This window comes from Coffea arabica, chromosome 4c (assembly GCF_036785885.1).
Source record: "Coffea arabica cultivar ET-39 chromosome 4c, Coffea Arabica ET-39 HiFi, whole genome shotgun sequence".
NCBI classification, from domain to species: domain Eukaryota; kingdom Viridiplantae; phylum Streptophyta; class Magnoliopsida; order Gentianales; family Rubiaceae; genus Coffea; species Coffea arabica.
The window spans coordinates 13506836-13529694 of NC_092316.1; the positions used below are offsets into that span (position 1 = coordinate 13506836).

Below are 22859 nucleotides of genomic sequence, written 5' to 3' on the forward strand. Positions count from 1 at the left end.
AAAATATTTACTTTTCCTTGATAACAATATTTTCTTACCTAGGCTAACTTGAAATATGTAGTAAAATAGGGTTGCTAAGATTCTTGAATTGAATTTATTCCCTTTCTTCCTTTTTTTCCTACTTCTTTTGTTTTAATTGTCATTCAAAGTGATCATATATTTTATTGTTATATATTTCAATTAGAATTTTATTATAAAGTGAAAACTAATCCATTTAAAGTGATAACTTTTTTCTACCAAAAGGTATTTTTGTCACTTACAAGCTTTTAATGGAGGATAAATTGATCATTTTATTAATTATTTGGCAAACGTTAATTTTCTTATTATTTTTTAGTTGACTAAGGGTATAAAGTGCCTGTTAAGATAGTTTCTGGTGCAAAGTGCAACTAGTGTAATAGTCAGTAGGGGTTTTCTGAAGTTAACCCTTTTTTTGACTTTCCCGTAAATTTCTGCATAACGATCCAATCACAACAATTGAACTTCAAAATGACCCAAATTTGACCATGAAGTGCTCCTAAGTTGCATAACACTCCCTTTTTTAGGTATTGAGGCTCCGTTTCCACTCCAACATTGCCATGCTGCATTTTTTTTTTGTACGGCGCATGGACCTTTTCTGATAAATAAGGAGAAAAATATTATGACGAATCTTGTTGGAAATTGTCGTACTAGTTGTTTTACAAAACCTGAGGAGAGTTTCAAAGAGAATCGATTCAAGTTCCTGGTTTAGCCAAAAAAGGCTAATTCATAAGCTACTTTATTCGAGTCTATTGCATGGTCCTTTTGTTTGGCTACAAGGTGCAGATTGCAATTTACTTGTTAAGCTACTTCTTTCAACCTGTTGCTCCTTTTCTGTTCATTTAAATGCCTAAACACTTTCCCAATCAGCCTTAATTACATGACTCGATCAATTGTTGAGAAAATATGTTACAAGTATGCATGCGTGGCAGCAGTGAGACCATAATGCTTAGCTTTTATTTGATTGATTTGACTTAGTTTTTTTTTTTTTAATGATTCGTTTCTATGCAGTTGGCTGATAATTTGTGATCTACTAAACCTCAATTTACTGGCCCATAATCTCAACGGACAGCAGGCAATCAAGTTTGAGAAGAAGCAAAAAAAAAAAAAAAAAAAAAAACGAGAAACGAGAAACGAAAAAAAAATGGTAAGACTTCTTCCCCCTTTGCTTCATGTTTTTTTATCAATACTTTTATCTTCTTCGATTAGGGATACAGAAATGATAAATACCTAAGATTCTTGTATCTGATGCTATCAACCAAGGAGATAAAAACATCACTATAATTTTGTAAGAGGTGATAAGTGAAATGTTTTTAAGGACGATCATACTAGGAAATTAGGACAAAACATCACTAATACATGGTAAATTTTTGGAAGCTATGTTTCAACTTTTGGCCTACAAAGGATGTATTTCTAATCGACCACGTGTGGAGCTTCTACCATGCACTTTGGCATGCAAGATGCAAACATCAGTGGCTTTGAAATAAAGTGAAGAGATAAGAGTTTTGACCTTACGGCAGCAATAATTTCCTGGAAAAAGAAGACCAGCATTAGGGAGTGTTTCAACATCAAAATCTAGTGACTTCACCCAATTTGCCACTCTAGCTTTCTTGGTTGATACTTAGAAGAAAAATACGAAAGAAAACTAGCCATATGCATGCATGTATACACCAATTAATAGACCCCAACGCCTTTGCAAACAATTAATTGTTTAACAAAATGGACAGTTTCTATAGAAAAGCATCGAAACTGGAAGGGAAAAGTGAACCATGTGAATAGAACCTCTCTTCTGAGATCAGTTAAAGCTACAGAGATTAGAGTTTCGCTTGCAGCTGCACCTAAAGGCCAAAAGCTTCTCCTCCATTACTAGTTGAAAGCAAAGCTCACTTAACCAAGATGGCTGACCTTGTTATCTCTCCTGTCATTGACAGAACTGGTGATCTGCTGATTCAAAACTTTGCTTTCCTGAAAGATGTTCGATGACAAGTTGAGAGACTCCAAAATGATCTGGTCTGGATGCGGTGTTTCCTGAAAGACGCAGACCAAAGGCAAGATGAAGATGAGAGGATACGCAACCGGGTTTCTGATATCAGAGCTGCTGCCTACGACGTGGAGGATGTCATTGAGATCTTTACAAAAGGAAAGCATAAAAGACAAGGGATTCGTCACCAAATTGGCCTTGCGCATTGGGAGCCCTTACAAGATAGGTAAAGAGATTGTAACCTTACGGATGAGGCTCAAGGAGATTTCCGATAGCCGCGAAGAGTATGGAATCAAAAATTTTGAAGAGGGGATGGGTCCCCATAGAGAAGAGCTTCAATGGCTCCGACGATCCTCTCCAATTGGTGACGGCAAGAATATTGTGGGCATCAAGAAGAAAACAAAATCCTTGGTGGCAGACATTTTGAAAGAGGACGAAAACCACTTTTGATACGAATCTCGTTGGTGAAGAAGATATGTGACCCAAGATCATTTGTTGGATTTGTGATCGAACGAACAAAAGAAGGTCGCAGCGGAAACCTTACGACCCCTTTAATCCCCGCGATTACGAATTTGTTGATACCATCTCAACCCGTAATCAAACGAATTAGCGAACCTCAAGCAAGTGTAGAAGGCACCACAATTCAAGTGTGATTCTTGAATTGATAAGCCAAACAAGAACACTAGAGTATAACTCTAAATTGTTCAAGGGGTTGCTCGAAAGCTATGGAGAAAATTCTCACACCCATTTTATGAAAAAATGTCTAACCCTTTTATTGATGTAATATGGTTCCTTATATAGGCTACAAGTAAAATCTAATCAAATAAGGAAAAGAGGACTAAGGTGCGGCTGGTATGGAGCCCTAACAAGCGAAGGAAAATGCAAAAGGAAGCTACGACCTCAACCCTCAGCGGATAAGGCTTCGCGCGGACTTTCCTTCCTAGGCAGCTGACCTTAACCAACATATAATGACTAACAAAATATCAATCCTACCCTTGGCGATTCTATGTGCAACATGCACTTAGCCAATTATTCAATCTAATCAAACTAATACGTAAATAACTGAACTACTAAAATTGGAAACTAGGGTTTGGCAAACAAAAAAACCCTAAACCTCGGGTATAGCTTCAATGCTCAATATAGGACCTCGATCACCTTCACTAGAGTGTGTGAATCCCTCAAGGATTTGTGTATGGCCGGAAAAAGTACATTGAGTTGCTCACTAAGTCTCCGTGCGCGAGCCCTAGTGATGGGTCCGCTTGGAGCGTGCACGTTATCCTCAGCGCCTCGATCACCCGAGCCACCGTTAGCATGCCCACGCACCATGATGCTATCATTCTCTTCCTCTTGAGAAGGATTTGTCCTCAAATCAAAAGTATCATCTGCATCAAAAGGAGCTAAATCAGAAACATTAGACGTAGCACTAACTCCATACTCACCAGGAAGATCAAGTTTGTAAGCATTGTCATTGATGCGCTCCAATACTTGAAAAGGTCTGTCACCCCATGATTGTAGTTTATTTTACCTTTGAACAGGAAAATGTTCCTTGCGCATGTGCAACCACACCCAATCGCTAGGTTCAAAAATTAGCTTTTGGCAACCTTTGTTAGTTTGGTTGACATATTAAGCAGTTCTCCTCTCAATGTTGGCCCTGACTTTCTCATGCAGTTGCTTAACAAAATCTGCACGTTTCTGACCATCCAAGTGCACGCTCTCATTATTAGGTAATGGCACTAGATCAAGAGATGTTAGTGGATTAAAACCATAAACACATTCAAATGGGGAGAAACCAGTGGTAGAATAGATAGCCCTATTATAAGCAAACTCAACATGACGTAAACACTCTTCCCATGATTTCAATTTCTTTTTGATGATGGCACGCAACAAGTTACCTAACGTACGATTCACTACCTCAGTTTGACCATTAGTTTGGAGGTGACTAATAGTAGAGAATAGCAATTTGGTGCCTAAATTAGACTAGAGTGTCTTCCAAAATAGCTCAGAAATTTTACATCTCTATCAGATACAATGATCCTAGGAACGCCATGCAATCTCACAACCTCTTTAAAGAACAAGTTGGCAATATGAGATGTATCATCCGTTTTATGACAAGCAATGAAATGTGCCATCTTAGAGAATCTATCAACTACCACATAGATGAAATTATTGCCATACTTGGATCTAGGCAAACCAAATATAAAATCCATAGAAATATCAACCCATGGTGCACGAGAAATAGGTATTGGGTGCAAAGGCCATGTGGGTGTACCTTGGATTTAGTTTTCTTGCACGCTAAGCAGCGCCCCACCACCCGTGCAACATCTCTCCTTATGTGCGGCCAGTAGAAGTGTTCCTGCAGCATGGCAAGAGTCTTATCAACCCCAAAATGTCCTATAAGTCCGCCCGAATGGGATTCCCTTACCAAGAGCTCACGGACTGATCCATGTAAGATGCAAAGCCAATTGGCATAAAATAAGTAACCATCGGAAATGAAGAACTTATCTTGCCCGGGGTGTTTGCAAGAAATGTAAAACTCACCGAAGTCACTATCTTGTGCATAGAGCTCTTTAATTAACTCAAATCCCAACAACTTAGCATCTAAAGAAGTTATTAGAGAGTACCTTCGTGAGAGTGCATTCGCAACCACATTGGACTTACCAGTCTTGTATTTAGTTACATACGGAAAGGACTCCACGAATGCAATCCACTTTACATGCTTCTTGCTCAAGTTGTGTTGGATCTTAAGGTACTTAAGGGACTCATAATCAGTGTGTATCACGAATCCCTTAGGCCTTAAGTAATGCTGCCACACTTGTAGTGCTTGAATAAGGGCATACAACTCTTTATCATAAGTTGAGTAATTCAGTGCAACCCCATTGAGTTTCTCACTAAAGTAGGCAATAGACTTTCCACCTTGGTTCATCACAGCTCCAACTCCAATACCTGAAGCATCACAATCAATTTCAAATGTTTTAGAAAAATCAGGTAAGGCAAGTATAGGTGCATGTGTGAGTTTGTGCTTTAAAGCGCAAAAAACCTTTTCTTGAGAATCTCTCCAATGGAAATTCTCATTCTTCTTGATCAATTCGGTCAAGAGTGCAGCAATGGTGCTAAAATCCCTCACGAATCTCCTATAGAAACCTGCAACTCCATGGAAGTTTTGAACATCACCCACAGACCTTGGTGTTGGCCACTCTTGAATAGCTTTCACCTTTTGATCGTCCATTTTCATTCCCTGCACACCTATAACAAATCCTAGAAACACAATCTCATTAGTGCAAAAATTGCATTTCTTGAGATTGGCATAAAGCTTCTCTCATCAAAGTATATCCATAACAGCCCTAATATGCTCAAGGTGTTCATCATAAGACTTACTATAAATTAGGATATCGTCAAAGTAAACTACCACAAATTTCCCTAAGAATGAACACAGTGCATGATTCATTAACCTCATGAAAGTACTAGATGCATTAGTTAGCTCAAAAGGCATCACTAACCATTCATACATTCCATACTTAGTTTTGAAGGTAGTTTCCATTCATCCTCCTCTTTAATCCTAATTTGATGGTACCCATTTTTGAAATCAATTTTGATAAAGAACACAACCCTATGTAACTCATCAAGCATATCATCTAAGCGAGGTATAGGGTAGCGATACTTTACTGTGATGGCATTTACAGTTCTACAATCGGTGCATATTCGCCACATACCATCTTTCTTGGACACTAAAATGACTGGAACACCACACGGGTTTAAATTCTCACGTGTCCATCCTTTGCTAAGCAACTCATCCATTTGCCGTTGCAACTCCTTGATCTCCTCCGGATTGCTCTTGTAAGATGGTCGATTTGGCAATGAAACTCCAGAAAAAAATCAATTTGATGCTCAATGCCTCTAAGTGATGGCAATCCACTTGGCACATTCTCGGGGAAGATATCAGCATACTCCTGCAAAAGAGACAACCTCAGGAGGTATGTTAGTATCAAGTTCATGCATATTCAAAACTACTTCTTTGCTAACTAGCATAAGAAGTGACTGCTCATCTCTCATTAACTTCCTCACCTTCTTGGCTTTTATCAGGAGTATTTGTTTTCCCTCGAATTTTACCTCACTTGCCAAGCTATCTATAGTCTTTTTCCTCTCTTTTCTTTTGCCTCGGCTCTCTCATTTTCCTTCCTTTTTGCATAATATTTCTCAAACTCTTGTTGCAATTTCAATTGGTCATCATGCACTTGTTTTGGGGAAAGGGGAGTTAGGATGACTTTTTTACTATTGTACAAGAAGCTATACTTGTTAGTCACACCATCAAAAGTTACCTGCTTATCAAACTACCACGGCCTATCTAGTATAATGTGACTAGCCTGCATATGAACTATATCACATAATACGTCATCAAAATATTTATGAATTTGGAAAGATATAAGAACCTGTTTTGTTACGCGAACCTCCCCAGAATTGTTGAGCCACTGGAGTTTGTAGGGTCGCGAGTGATCCCTTGTAGGTAGCCTCAAGTTGTCCACCATGAGTGAACTAGCTACATTTGTGCAGATCCCACTATCAATAATCACACTACAATGTGCTTGGTTGACGAAGCACTTAGTCTAGAAGATGTTCTCCCGTTGAAACTTTTCCTCCTTAACACGTGCAATTAATGCTCTCTTTGCAACCAATGCAGTCCCAAAGTGACCCTGGGTGCATTAAATTTCTCTTCATTTGGCGACTCACCATCACTACCTCCTTCAAGAGGTGGCATGTCTTCATATTCGGTTTCGCCCTCACTCACGATTTCGCTATTTTGCATCATAATCATAATCCTTTGATTGGGACACTGACTAGCAATATGGCCTCTATCTTGGCATTTGAAGCACCGAGTATCATGAGCTCTAGTTTGTGCCCTAGGCTCCTCAAATTTTAGAATAGAAGAGGGTGGTTTCTCAACATTAGAATTGTCCACCTTACCTCCCTCGAATCTTGACTTTGGTGTAGGAGCATTTGGTAAAGGTTGAGAATCATTCCTTGGTTGGAATGAACGGTTGGTAGAGTAGGTGGTATTGTTGAAATTCGGTCGAGTAGTACCTTTCCTCTTGAGCCTTTGTTCAATCTTAATGGCCTTGTTAACAAACTCATGCAACTCCATATAGTGTTGAAGTTCCACTCGTTCAGCAATATCGGGTCTTAACCCGTTCAAGAATCTAGCTATAGTGGTTTTGGGATCCTCTTGTACATCTGACCTAAGCATCAGGATCTCCATCTCCTTATGGTACTCATCCATACTCTAGTTGCCTTGGACTAAGGTTTGTAATCGGTATTACAAATCCCTAGTATAATATCCAGGAACAAATCGGGTGCGCATCATGACTCGAAACTCGGGCCATGGAATGAGGTCAGGTAGCCCACTTCTCCTCCTTGACTTCTTTATTTGGTCCCACCAAACCACAGCATACTTGGTGAATTCCATGGTTGCTAATTACACTTTTTGCTCCTCGGTGTAGTTTTGCTAAGAAATGACCATTTCGATCTTGGATAACCATTAGAGAAAGGTCTCGGGGTCGGACCGTCCTTTGAAGTCAGAGATTTTCATTTTGATTCCCTTGAACACATCGATAGGTCCAATTTGGTTCCTTTGCCTTGGTCAAGCACGAAGTTCCACGGCATCATCATCATTATTGGAACCATCGGACTCCTCCACATCCCTTCGTTTTCGCATGGACTGAGAAGTTTTTGGTGTTCCAGATGCTCGAATTTGCAGCAACTCATCTTGAATTGGTTCTAACATGCGTTGGAATCGCCTTTCCAATTGCTCCATCATCTTTTCATAGTCTATAGGGTGGGATGCTTCTTCGTTCCCACTAGACATGGAGTCTCGAGTATACCTGCAAGGGTTAGTAGCAAAGAAAAGAAAAGAAGAGAAAAATGATTTTTTTACTTCACCCTCTAAAGTGTATACCCTCACACTCGTATATGGTCACTCAGATCACTCTAATGAGCTCACCAAAATTTTCTCACAGCCCCTTGCAAAACCTTGAAGAAATTAGAATTCCTCAAGTGGTCAAATTTAGCTTAAAAATCAAGTTCAACCAAGAATTGAGTTTAGTAAGAGTGGAGATTTTCTTGGAAAACAAAATTAGGACACTAAGAATGGAGTGGTAGAATATATTCAAGAATAAAAATTGGGAAAAGAATTGACACAAAAGCTACAAAAAATTAAGAATGATACTCAAAGGTCCTAACCGACAAGGAAGTTGGTCCTTTTGCTTTGCTGGATTTCTTGGTTAGTTTAACCTTGTTCTAGCCAACTCGAGGTGCTGTTTTTTTTTTTTTTTTTTTTTTTTTTTTTTTTTTTTGCAGAGGTGCGGATAAAACCTAAGAATAAATCTAGGCAAGTGATGGCTACAAAATAGGAAACAAGGTGAATTTGAAAGCCACTTGGTCTTATTTTGGGAACCCTTTTGGTTTTAGAAACCAGTTGGGTTTAGAAGTCTTATAGCGACTGTCCTTTTTCTTTTCTAGATGTTCAACCGAATAGGTTTCTCTTCCCAGGTGCTTTGGGAGTGCACAAAGGTTGGGATATTTTGGCGAATTAAATTCGGACCTCTCTGGCTGTTCAACTCACAAGGAGCAAGAACAACAATCCAGATGGAATCGCAAAATCAAGGTGATGCTCAAGTTCCTCCACGGGCTGCCCACTTTCGGGTTACCCAAGAACCTCTCAAGAAAATTTCAAGAACTCCTCGAAAACCCTTTACAGATGCTTGAGAGTATAAAAAGTTGTTCAAGCAACACAAGATACAAGTTTTCAAGATTCAAGAGACTCAAGAAGCTCCAGAAGTTATTGATCAGAATTTTTTAATGTAGACTAGGTTCAATGTAATCTGCAAGTGATTCCCCACAAAACTCTAGTTTCCTGTTCGAGTTCCCCAATTCAATAAAAGTATTCAAGACTCTTTTGTTTCGAAATTTGCTTGCTGTGTTTTTTTTTTGTACAACAGTAACTTCGGATGAACAAAGGCTTTGGTTACCAAAAATTTTCCAGGTCTGTTTTGAGTTTTGTTGTGGTCTATTTTGGTGGCTTTTGCAATTGGGTAGGCTAGATTTTGGTTCCCAAACAGGTCAAGGCTTAGCTCTAGGTATAGACCAACCTTAACAATCAACAGAATTCAGGAATTGTAAGCTCAACACAAAATTTTCAGCAAATAACTTTAGGAAGATCGCTGCAAATTTCCAAATTTCAAAAGTATCAAGAATCTCTTCAAGAACTCCAAGAAATCGTGAAGTTTGCTTACAAAATTCAAGAACAAGGTACCACTACTTTCCTAGATAATGAACAACTAAGAAACAGATAAGAACAGATTTAGAAACAACCACAACTCAACAAGAGACACGAACAGAATTTGGAAACTTCAAAAAACTGCAACTTCGCGACTTGGAAGAAGATACCGAACAGAAAAATTTGTCCTTTTTTTTTTCTGTTAACAAACGATGAAATCAATACACAACTAACCCAAACACAATACAATTGACTCCCAAAAATTCTAGAAATTAAGAACAACACCAAGACAGACTTAAAACAACGACGACCAGAATTTGAAAGCAAGGAAAACTTGCGGACAGATTGCAGTGTGCGAACAGAATTTTAACTAACGAGACAGACACGAATTAAGACACGACAAGAGGGACAAAACGATGTTACCAACAACCTGGTTCTAATGCCAGCTGATACGAATTTCGTTGGTGAAGAAGATTTGTGACCTAAGATCGTTTGTTGGATTTGTGATCAAAGAAACAAAAGAAGGTAGCAGCAGAAATCCTACGACCCCTTTAATCCCCGCGATTACAAACTTGTTGATACTATCTCAACCCGTAATCAAACGAATTAGCGAACCTCAGGCAAGTGTAGAAGGCGCCACAATTCAAGTGTGATTCTTGAATTGATAAACCAAACAAGAACACTAGAGTATAACTCTAAATTATTCAAGAGGTTGCTCGAAAGCTATGGAGAAAATTCTCATACCCGTTTTATGAAAAAATGTCTAACCCCTTTATTAATGTAATATGGTTCCTTATATAGGCTACAAGTAAAACCTAATCTAATAAGGAAAAGAGGACTAAGGTGCGGCTAGTATGGAGCCCTAACAAGCGAAGGAAAACACAAAAGGAAGCTACGACCTCAACCCTCAACGGATAAGGTTTCGTGCGGACTTTCCTTCCTAGGCAGCCGACCTTAACCAACATATAATGACTAACAAAATGTCAATCCTATCCTTGGCGATTCTATGTGCAACATGCACTTAGCCAATTATTCAAGCTAATCAAACTAATACGTAAATAACTGAAACTACTAAAATTGGAAACTAGGGCTTGGCAAACAAAAAAAACCCTAAACCTCGAGTATAGCTTCAATGCTTAATATAGGACCTCGATCACCTTCACTAAAGTGTGTGAATCCCTCAAAAGACTTGTGTATTGCCGGAACAAGTACATTGAGTTGCTCACGAAATCTCCGTGCGCGAGCCCTAGTGATGGGTCCGCTTGGAGCATACACGCTATTCTCAGCCCCTCGATCACCCGAGCCACCGTTAGCGTGCCCACGCACTATGATACTATCAACTTAATCATTGGCATGGGAGGCGTTGGTAAGACAACTCTAGTCAAAAATGTTTATAATCGCTTGCCAACAGAAATTGGTGAAGTCAGGCTTCTGAGGTACCTTGATTTAAGAGAGATATTGATTGAAAAGCTCCCTCATTCCTTAGGTTGCCTGCGAAACCTACAAACTCTTGACATAGTCAACTTGGATTGGGAGTGGATATTTCAGATTTCATTTGGAAGCTTGAAAGTTTACACCATCGATATGCATCTGATATAAGATGTAACATGTCATAGATTGACTGATTGAGTAATCTCCAGACCTTGGCACACATACACCTTGATCACATTATGCACAATAACATTATAACTTTGATATGTATTCGGAAACTAGGGATTGTAGTGGATGTCAGCTCACATGATGAGCAATCTTAGGGGAAGACCCTCCTAGAACCTCCCAACTTTGTAATATCAGAGTTGGACCTTTTCTCTCAATGGAAGTTGAACTCGATTGTTCTCATGAACTCAAGACCTCTGACACACTAAGGTAATCAGCAACCTTAAGCAAATAATGATGGATGAAGAGACACAACGATTAGGAAACAAACTAATCGATAAAGTTTGATTTGAATCCTAAGCTATGAAGTCAAGAATTCAAGAGTAAGTTCGATTAAGAATTTGAAGGAAAATTTCTCACGATTTTTTGTTGTAATATTCCTTCCCCTTTACTCATACAAGAGGTGCCTTTTTATAGGTTAGAACTAGGGCAACTCCGTTTGGAGTAAGGATTGACAACTCACCTATCTAAACTAAGAATAGGAATTCGACCCACATAAAGAGCCAACTTTTTATGACTTCCCGATAAGGCCCAATAATTAATAAAATCTACTAAAAGGATTAAAACTCAGCGACAACATGTCCTTTTTGCGAGTAACAAACTACTAAACTAGGCAGTTTTAAAACAACTACAAAGTAAACTAATAAGTATGAAATCATTCTTTCACTTCAAACGTACAAGTGAACAAGGTAACTTCATGGTCCATCAAATCTTCAAACTTAGCTTTCTCCTTGCTTGTATGGTGAATGATTAAGGCTCATAAAGCTTCCTTCACCCTCTTATGGACCAAAGGATCCTTGACCCAAGGTTAAAGTTTTTGCGTACCCGTATCCGCATCATTCTCTCTCTCCTCGAAAAGATTCGTCCTCGAATTTTCAAAGTCTCCTCTTGAAAGTGATTTGTCCACAAATCGACGGTGCGCTTAAAGGACAATAATGTTGGAAATAGATGAGTGACTACAAGCCATGTTGCATGTCATTTGGTCAGCTTTGGGAAGCTCCCAAACAAGGACATGCGCCAAGGTAGGAAAGAGTTTGTGTAAGGCATGTGAAAATCCCAAGTGGCAATCCAAAACTCTCTAATTAGCCTTTGGTCATGGATCTTCACATTGACACCTTGATTGTGCAAATGTGTAAAATCCAGCACTAATTGACATTGATTTGAATCATCTTGCATAGATAAATTGGGAGCAACTTGTTGCATGGATGAGTCACTAAACAACTCGTGGAGGACAGTTTTGGGATCTTGCGTGACACACAATTTCTCATCTTCCAACATATAAGGTAGCAAACAATTGAATTCCATTTTATGAGGGTTACTCGAACTAGCACAAGTTGAAGTTGACAAATTGAGCACTTGACCACCAACTTTTGGCTGATCACCACCTTTAGTTGGAATAAGCACGAAATCAGGTTGTAAGTCTTTAATCAAAACTGAAAAATTTTGGACAGTTTTACAACCTACAAAACCAAAATAACCTTCAACTTGAAACAAATTAGAAATTGGGTAAAGAAATAATGGTACATCATCAACTAAATGGTAAGAAGGTATAGAACAAGTTTTTAAGTGTGAAAATTCCCTTTGCCACTTCATTATTCTTTCCACCAATTGATTCAACTTGAAAAGGCATTGCTAGCTTTTTACACTTTCTTTCAAAATCTGCATAAGAAATATAAGTGTTAAGATGAAAATTATACTCAAAAGAAGGTAAAGATGATGAATGAACCATAGGTAGTAAATGAGAGTCAAAGTTTGGAATTCTCCCTTCATGGTTGGTTTGAATTGATTCCCCTTTGGTATGGACAGATTTAAATTGAAATTGTTCCATGAGGTGATCCCAAATAGATTTAATTCCTAAAAGACAAATTTCATGAAAACTAGTGAATTGTACAAGTGACTTTGGAATGAAGCATGGCATGACTAATTTTATTTGACTTTGCTTAATTTGTACAAATGAAGAAACACTAAATAAAGCAAAGGTAAGTTCGTTAGAAAAACAATAAACCCTCACATTTTTGCTCAAAATCGGCTCACTTTCTCTTTTTTCTTCCTTTTTACCACTCATCTCATCAGATTTTTTCATCTCTTTATCTAGCTTAACGCCCTCGATTGTTTTCTCATTATCAACCTCCTCAACAAATGGTTCAATAGGATGAGATACTCTTTTGTTGGGAATAGGGTCAGTTATCTCCTTCTTAGAAAACTCACTTTGATAGCATTCATTTGATTCCATTTGTTTTTGGTGTAGAAGACGTTGATATGTCTCCCAAAATGACTCCTCATGAGGTGGTTCAACTCTTGGTTTAGGCCTAGAAAATATTGAATGAACCTTCTTATCATCTCTTGTATAAACTGGCTTTAAAGAAGGAGATTACATGAAACCCCTCCTCTTGAGAGATTCATTCTTTCGCTTGGATTTATGTATGTATTCCCTTGTTTTCCTTTGGCTTTTCCTTGATCGAAATGAGATGTTGAAATGATATCCCTCATCATCCGCATCACGATCAGCACTCTGAACACTCGAAGCCCTATTGTATGTATCTTCGGTATCTCGCATCTCAATGGCAGCCAACCTGTCAGATAATTGTGTCATCACAAATTCATGTCTCTCCGCTTGTTTTCGAAGAGTTTGGAGCACCAGTTTGAATGACACATCGGTCTCAAACGGCTCGGATATATTCTCCTCTTGAGACATATTGTCAAACCTGCAAAACAAGTGTATCCTAGTCAACCTTGCAAAGCACTCGTGTATCACTCAAAGAAACACATTCACTCTCACTTTTCCTTCTCGAAATTCTTAAAACAACTCAAACTCTCAAAAATTTCAGAATTAATTGCCCTATAAGCAAGTAATAAGACACAAAGCAGAATTTTGTAAATCCTAGAAAAACTCTATCCGAAGTTGGAACTTTTTTTTTGAGCTGCTATTTTGCTGAGTTTCTGGTTAGTATTTTGGAGGGTAAGTAGTACTTTTGGGGTGCCCAAATAACGCAAGGACCAATTCTCAAATTTCAGTCAAATCGATTAGCAAAAACTAGATCTGCCGATTTTAGAAACTCAAGAATTCAAAGGCGGTTTGGCTAAGGTATTTGTGGTAGTTTAGATTTGGTTTTGGAAACTGATTTGAGTGTGATTGGGGCTGGTTAGGTCGTTTGGAGTCGTTGGACTTCAGTCAAGATTGGAAACTCAAGATTTGGAAACCAATCAAGATTTGGAAACTCAAGTTTCGGGAAACCAATCAAGAATTGAAAAACTCAAGATTTGGAAACCTGATTTCCTTTGTGTGAGAGCCGATTCCTTCTCTTCTTCCTTCTTTTTGGTTTTTTTTTATCCCTTTTTTTTGGCTCTTTAAGGAACACAAATTCAGGTTACACCAACAAGTTCAAGAAACGGATGAAAAGTTATGCAAATTCCAAGAAAACCCTAGTTCTTGATTTATTATTCAAGAACTTTCAAAACAAGACTTGGTGGTCCAAGAATTTCAAGAATTTTGTTCAAGAAGCTCAAGAACTTCCCCAATTTATGTTGTGGTGTCCAAAGTTTGCAAGAACAACAACCAATACTCAAGAAATAGGCAAAATAGAATTTCAGCAATACTCAAAAGAAAAATTCCAGCAATACTCTAGCAACTTGGACATTAAAACAATATAAGGTACGTGACTTCTTTTTTTTTTTTTAAAACCCTAACAACCCAAACACAAGTATAACAGACTTAAGAAAGAAATTTGGACAGAAACACAAAAAGACAACGCCCAAATAGATTTTTTTTGTTCGAATGAATAGTACCGCGGATGAACAGTATGCTACAGTATGATGAATAGTAAATCGCTACAGTACGATGAACAGTAGTCGTTACAGTTTTTTTTTTTTGACAAAAGACACAAACTAACAAGATATGAATAACTTCAATTGAAAGAAAATTAACCTGATGCTCTTGATACCAACTGATGAGCAATTCTAGGGGAAAACCCTCTTAGAACCTCCCAACTTTATAATATCAGAGTTGGACCTTTTTTCCCAATGGAAGTTGAACTCGATTGTTCTCATGAATTCAAGACCTCTGACATACGAAGGTAATCAGCAACCTTAAGCAAATAATGATGGATGAAGAGACACCACAATTAGGGAACAAACTAATCGATAAAGTCTAATTTGAATCCTAAGCTATGAACTCAAGAATTCAGGAGTAAGTTCGATTAAGAATTTGAAGGAAAATTTCTCATGATTTCTGGTTGTAATATTCCGTCCCTTTTACTCATACAAGAGGTGTCTTTTTATAGATTAGAACTAGGGCAACTCCGTTTGGAGTAAAGATTGACAACTCACCTATCTAAACTAGGAATAGGAATTCGGTCCACATAAAAAGCCAACTCTTTATGGCTTTCCGATAAGGTCCAATAATTAATAAAATCTACTAAAAGGATTAAAACTCAGCGACAACATGTCCTTTGTGCGAGTAACAAACTACTAAATTAGGCAGCTTTAAAACAACTACTAACTAAGCTAACAAGTATGAGATCATTCTTTCACTTCAAACGTACAAGTGAACAGGGTAACTTCATGGTCCATCAAATTTTCAAACTTAACTTGCTCCTTGCTTGTATGGTGAATGATCAAAGCTCATAAAGTTTCCTTCACCCTCTTGGATCTTGATCTTGTCATCGGACCGCCAATGTGGACGAAAAGATCCTTGACCCAAGGTTGAAATTGTTGCGCACCCGTATCCACATCATCACAGATAAACAACTTTGCACGCATTTATTTGAGGTTGGAAGCCTAAGGATGTTACATCTTTATTTTGATGAAGGCAGAGGAATACTAGGGGAGTTGCCATCTCTATCTGGACTTTCTAAACTCTATCATGTAACAGAGCTTAAGCTATCTAAGTTGTTGAGAATGCTGCCTACTGACTTCCCTTCAAATCTCTCTCACTTGTCTTTGAGATCCATATATCTCAGGGATGACCCAATGCCAATACCAGAGAAGTTGGGATAGCTTATCGTTCCTCAAAATGAAAGATGCATACTGAGGACAACAACTAACCATTTCTAGGATATGGCTTTCACAACTTGAAATTCCTTGACCTCAGAGACCTAGATTATTTGGATAAAATTAATGTGGAGAAAGCTGTATTGCCGCAACTCCAGTGGCTGAGAATCAGGGAATGCAACTCATAAAACAAGTTGCCGTAGGAGCAGAAGCACATCTCCACTCTTGATAAGATTGAGCTTGTGAACATGCATGCCTGAAAAGTTTTGTTAGTAGGCTTGATGCATGTTTGAGACTAGCACAAGGGCTCCACTGCCCCTTACCTCAGAATATAGTTTCTCGCAGAAGGGTGGAAGAATGTGGCATAGATCGAGCAGAAATTGCTGGAAAGAATTGAAACTCACGCACGAGTCATAAGGGCAGCTGTTTGATAAGTGTGTATTTTATGAGATTTAAATGCATTTTATTATCTAGTTTTGGTATGTTTTAATTATTTATATAACTAATTAACTAGATTTTTAGTGAAGTTTACATTTTTGTGGTTTAAGCGTCAAAAATTACATTTTTATGGATGGATTAAAGTGGTGAAAATTTCATATTTTTGAAGGTTTAAAGATTCAATCATCAATTGGAGTGGGTTGAGAAGATAAGTGGATAATTGTTGATGATTTTGAAGTGACTTAAAGAGAATATAAAGTGCAAAGATGAAATGCATTCAAGACTAAAAGAGGAACAGTTTGATAGCTTTGACACCTGTTAGTATTTCAGCTATATCTTGAGCTACAAGTATCGAATTGAGGTGATTCTTAAGTTATTTTGAATCTAACACATAGCTATACATTTTATATGAGACATAAAAATCTAGTTCCTGAATTTTCTTAGTCAAAAATTCAAAATACAATCAAGGAATTTGATCAATCAAGGGTATTTTGGTCATTTTAGGTCTATAGAGCTCCAAATTAGATGATTCTTGAGGCATTAAAAATTAACTCACAGAGCTACAACTTTCATGTTTTGGACAAGAGCTAATTCAGTCTCTATCATTGAGAAAATATTAGTTGAAGTTGGTATAAAAACAGAGGATAGTTGAAGACTGACCAAAATTGAGAAAACCTGCAAAAGAGGAAAACTTGAGGTAAATAAGCGACCTCAGCCTGTATTTTCTAAGGTCACGTTTTCTTCAATTGTGGCTGCAACTTGTTCTGCAACTTGTGCTCTACACATATAAGCTTTTTTACCCATTTTTCTCCAAGAATTCTGGTTGGAGATGAGCAAGCAAGCATAAGACTTGTAGAAACAACTTTTGGAGATTTCAAAAACCAAATTTGACAACTAGAAAAAAGTCATTTGTAACTTGAATTTTTCTATAAATAGGGCCTTTGAAGAGCTTGTTTCACAACTTTGGAAGGTTAGAGACACTATCAAAATATAGTTTTCACTGGTTTTTCTTAATTCATTAGTATAGTATAGTTGATGTAGTTTATCCTTATTGTATTTGTAGTTAAATTTAGATGAAGATTTGAGGAGCACGTATGAAGAGTTTGAAATTCATATGACAAGGGTAACTTCTCTCCTATCGCTTTCTCTTTGTATTTGATTTCGTATTTAGTTATAATACAAGTTTGATGGTTTACTGTATGTTTTGCTAAAGTTTATACCTAGAGTTATGGATAAACTTTCTATATTTTGTTTGTGATATCTACTTGATTATTTGATGATATTATTTTGAACAAGTATTCACTTTTGCTTTTCTAATCATGATTAACCAATCATTAATTGTGATAATTTTAAGGTATTAAGTTTGCAATGAGAATTAAAATTTAACACTAGTTCAAGAAATGATAAACTTAGAGAGTACGCTCACGAGAGTATAGGTGCGCCTATGTAGTTTTTGGTGATTCATTTCATGTAATTTTATAGAAAAAAAATGAAATTGTAGTTAATTTCATAACCATTAGAGTAGGTATGATTTAGTTACAAGTATAGTTGATTCACTATGAGAGTAAGTTTCACATACATTAGGAAATTACGCCATAACTAGACATGATAATTACATTCAATTAACCGGTAATTTCGTTTGTAAGAGTAGTAAGGAATTCCATAACTTTAGGAGCATTCTATATTATTTTTATTACTTTTATTTCATGTTTATAGTGTAGATTTAATTTCTTACACTTGTGATAGTCTAAAATATAAAGGAGTTTCAAAACTATCAGTAATTGACATTCTTCCTTGTAGGTTCGATCCTTAATACTCTATATTCAATCTCGACCCGTATACTTGCAAAAAATCATGTGTGGAGTATTTAAAATTTTATAAATGTAAAACTTGATTATGAAATGAGTTTAATTGTTATATACATACCCAGCACTCGTGACTATTATTTTCCAAGCGGCTGGTTAACCATCATGATGGTAACATTAGAAAGCAAGATGAAGTTTGCTATCTTTATTGCTTGTACTGAATTCGCTCTATTCCTTCTAGTTGCATCAGCTAGAGATGTTTGGATTACCTCCAAAATTGGGTGACTTTGAGTCTGTGCATGAGTCCCCGGTCTGGTGACTTTAGTTGTTCGAACCCTACAACATGTATTGCCTTGAAGGAACAAAATATACTTGATGGAAAAGGTACAATAATTGTTTCTTATAGCTCAAAACATAAAAAAAAACTCTTTAAATCATTATACTTTAATTTCTTGCTTGTAAAGAAAATTTGGTATACTATTTTTGTTTTGTAAAATATTGGAGCAAGAGACTTTTATAGAAACAAATTAACCGATTTTTCACCATCGGGAAAGAACTTTCTCATTGGCCACTACGACAAATCTATGTTAATGTGTCGACGAAAATTAAAGAAACAACTAAAAGAAAACGATAGCATATGTGTTTGTCAACAACTTCTACTTCTAGTATTATTAATTACTTGATATACGGCATTTTATATACTTGCCCTTACCATGCAGTGGCACAATGTGTAGAATTGGGAAAGAAAAAACCTAGATTTTGCATATGTTTACTAAGATAAAAGTTCAACTATCTCTTTATTTCATTTTCATATATATATATATATATATAAATATATATATTTCATCAGATTTTTCTAGTTTTTCAAATGGATGTCCAATAATAAGTATTCCTATTTACATTTAATTTACTGTTCAGATGCACATATGCATATTTATAGCTTCCTTTGCATTTAATCTAATTTTACTTCAACAAAAACCTAATGCTTAAAACCCCTCTTGACGAATGCCACTAATGACTGTAATGGCACTAGTTAATCAAATCCTTCAACTTCTTCATGGAATGCAAAACGGCAATGACTTCCAAGGTCATCTTGGTTTACGGAATTCCATTTAAAACATATTTATGTAAAGAATTGGGTAGTGTAAAACCTTAAATGATAAATATATTCATTCAAACAATAATATGTGCATTTCAATTGGAGATTATTTTGGAAAAAATTCTTTTGATTTATCCTAGCACTTTTTTGTGATATTATGTAGGGTTCGTAGAATTAAACAGCCCTTAACATTTGAGGTGATTTGAATTCTACCCCTTAATAATTTTCTAAGCACTTAGCGTCCCAAATTAACAACCAAAGGTAAAGGTCTAGTAAAAACACTTAATCGCCCTTAAACTGGCAATTGCAGTTTTTCCCTACAAACTACAACTCTACTTGCACTTTGCCCCCCAAAAGAATTTTATACTCAATTTATCTCCTAATTTATGTTGAAGGATAAGATTATATTTGATATTTTACCTATTCATAGTGTTCTTTTTTCTCCCTTTATTTCATTTCCCTCTCATTATTAATTTTTTCCTTATTTTTATTATTATTACCCACTACTAAAAAAACCGCTATTTTATTCTCAATAATTTTTTAATCACAAACTCCAAGTTTTAGACATGTCTGAATAATTTATTGCCCAATTAAATATGCTTTGAAATGCAGGAGACATGTATATAGTTATACTGTAACATTTAGTTTTTTAGTTGTCTCCAACATTATTTTACTTGTCAAAGGTTATTTTGTTTTTCTTTTTTCACTATCAATACTTAATAAAAGTTCTGTTGTTAAGTTTACTATTTGTTGTAGTTAGTTTGTTACTTGGATGACAAAGCATATATAACTTAAAAATGAAAATACATAAATCTAAAAATAAAAGTTAGAGGCTCAAATTAGGCAATTATCAATACTTATGTAATGGTTTTGAAGTGAATAAAGGGGATAGCATATATATATATATATGTGTGTGTGTGTGTGTGTGTGTGTGTATAAAGAAAAATAAGAGACAGAAAAAACAAAATGTAATTGAAATAAAAATAGTGTAAGCTGCCTTAAAATTCTTTAGAAGGCAAACTGCAAATAAGGTTATATTTCATGGGAAATTGCAAGTTAGCATTAAAATGAGGGCAACATTTGAAATTAAGGCATTATATAATGGTCAAACCTTACTTTCATTGCCGAGCAGTGGTAAAGAAGTGCTTGGGAAATAGTACTAGGTGGCAAAGGGAAAATCACCCCATTAAAGAAGTCTGATCATCCTATCATAGACGTTCAATGCTATTAACCATAATATGATGTATGTGAGATTAAAAAGTAGTAAGAAATAAGAAGTAATGAGAAAACATATTTTAAGAATGTCCAAAAAAATTTCCAAATAAATTCATCCTTTTTTTTCTTGTTCTTTATACTTCATCCAAAGTTACTTATACATTTCTTCAAATTTCCGTGCACAATTTAATCATAACCAATTGAATCTCAAAATGTCCCAAATTACACCATCAAGTGCCTCTAAATTCTAACTCCAACAATCACTTTTCAATGGTGCATAAGATACTCAATGTGTAAGAAATTGGCCTCTGGACTTCACACAACATGGGCCAATTCTCCAAGCCAAGTTTTATCAAGGGAAAATCGCATAAATGGTCCGTTACATATTATAATTGTACCTTTTTCATCCATTACTTTCAAAATGAAGTAAATTCATTCTTCACATATTCAAAATGCACATTTTGTTCCTTACACTCATTTCAAGCGCTTTTTGGCTAGAAAATGTCATCGCCACCAAGTAATGATAATTTCAAGGGCAAAACAAATATTTTATCCTATTTTCAACTGAAAATTAAATTTCTGAATTTTCCATATTAGAATGACGCCAAATCTGAAGTCTAAACACATGTCCTAAGATATGTGCTCTTTTTTTGTTCTCTGTGTGTGTTCTTCTTTATATATATATATATATATATATATATATATATATATATATATCATCAACTTTGTTTTCATTGCAACTTTTATCCTCACTTTTTCATTTTTTAAATATTACTTTTGGGGATAAATTTCTTCTTTGGAAGTTAGGACTTTGCTATTTTAAAAGTCCTCTAGATTTTTCAAAACAACAATATAATTCTTAATTATTAGTTTTACTAGATATGGTGTATTTAGGTGAGAATAGGGTGTGACATCTATTTTACCTATTTTACCCCTAAAATCATTATCGCATAGTAGCCCATGAACTTTTTCTAACTAAAAAGTCATCAAAATGGATATAGGAACTAAAATGACACATTTTGTTTATCTGAAGGATGAATTTTCGTTATTTTAAAAGTGAAGGACTAAAAAGATGTAAATGCAATATGTGAGGGGACTATTTGCATCATTTTTCTTTTATTATGGTCAGCCATTAAGGATGGATTTAGATAGGGTGCGCAGGGGCAACCACCCCCTCCCTTCTCTACAATTTTGTAAAATCTATATAGGCCCCTTAAAGTTTTCTATAACTTATAAATGAAGCCGTAATTTTCAAATCAAAATTTGTCACTTTGCATCCCCCAATGTGTTGTCAATATTTAAATCAACTAAGTAATCTTCTTTGATTTTTCTTTGAAAATGAATTATATTCGAAAGAAATAAAATTATATCCTAAATTTTTGAACAAAACTGGTCCAAACGAATTTTCTGACAACCGTGTTGTTAGGAAATTGTAATAACTACAACTATAGAAAATGGCTTTGGCGTGAAAATTCACTTTGCTTAAGGAAATTTGCCCCAAGTATTCTACTATTGGGTTTGCAACAATTCCCTCTAAAAATAACAAAGCCAACTAGAATTTTCACCTAGCAGTATGCAAAAATTCTCCCAAGAATGGTTTTAGAGAATATCATTTTGAAAGAAGTAGAAGAATAGTAAACTAGAAGTAAAAGTGAGTTTTCTGATATCTGGGCATCCCTATTTATAACATTCAGATACCCCAAAAGAAATGTCATGTCCTTTGGAAATATATTTTTTATGAATAGGCACCTTTTAAAATGAATGGATACTTAACGGTCATTTAAGAGTTGTATCATTAGATACAACCCTTAAAAGAAAAACCATTTATTTAAGAAGAAATATTAAAACGAAATTAATTAAAATTAATTCGATTCTTAAGACCTAAGTGCCTAAGTGCCAATCTTTTGACCATTAAATTTATATTCTAATTCAATAGTCAACGTGACAAATGTATGTCAACAGAAGGATGCCCGTTATTCATTGGCCGACAAAAGAAGGAGTACTTTGGGGAGATTTGCAGGGGCATTGCCAACAAAATTTTATCTTGGAAGCAGCAAATTCTATCGCTTGGGGGAAGGGTTGTGCTACTCAAGCACGTTCTATCCTCTCTGTCAATTCATTTATTGGCGGCAGCATCGCCTCCCAAAGGAGTCTTGTGGGAGATGGAGAGAGTTATGGTTGTTTTTCTATGGGGTGCGTCAGAGATTGGCCCGAGGTTTCATTGGATGAAATGGGCAGACCTGTGTCGGCCATATAGCGAAGGGGGATTAGGCCTCTGGCGGCCAACTGAGATTTTTCAAGCATTTTCCATAAAGCTATGGTGGAATTTTAGACAAGGTCGTTCTCTTTGGGCTTCCTTTCCTGCAGCCAAGTGTTGTAGAGGCAAGCACCCTT

The 22859-nt window shown here is 36.2% G+C and overlaps 1 protein-coding gene across 1 annotated transcript; it reads right to left on the reverse strand.

Annotated features, from left to right (window-relative positions):
- Positions 1-1428: 1428 nt before the first annotated feature.
- On the reverse strand, positions 1429-7268 carry LOC113739013 (uncharacterized). Its single transcript, XM_027266268.1, has 8 exons — positions 6722-7268; positions 6442-6530; positions 5761-5943; positions 4535-5231; positions 4288-4432; positions 3206-3491; positions 1921-2043; positions 1429-1545 (listed from the first exon to the last, which is right to left on the reverse strand). The coding sequence occupies exons 1-8, from the start codon at positions 7266-7268 to the stop codon at positions 1429-1431; spliced, it is 2187 nt and encodes a 728-aa protein (XP_027122069.1).
- Positions 7269-22859: the final 15591 nt, after the last annotated feature.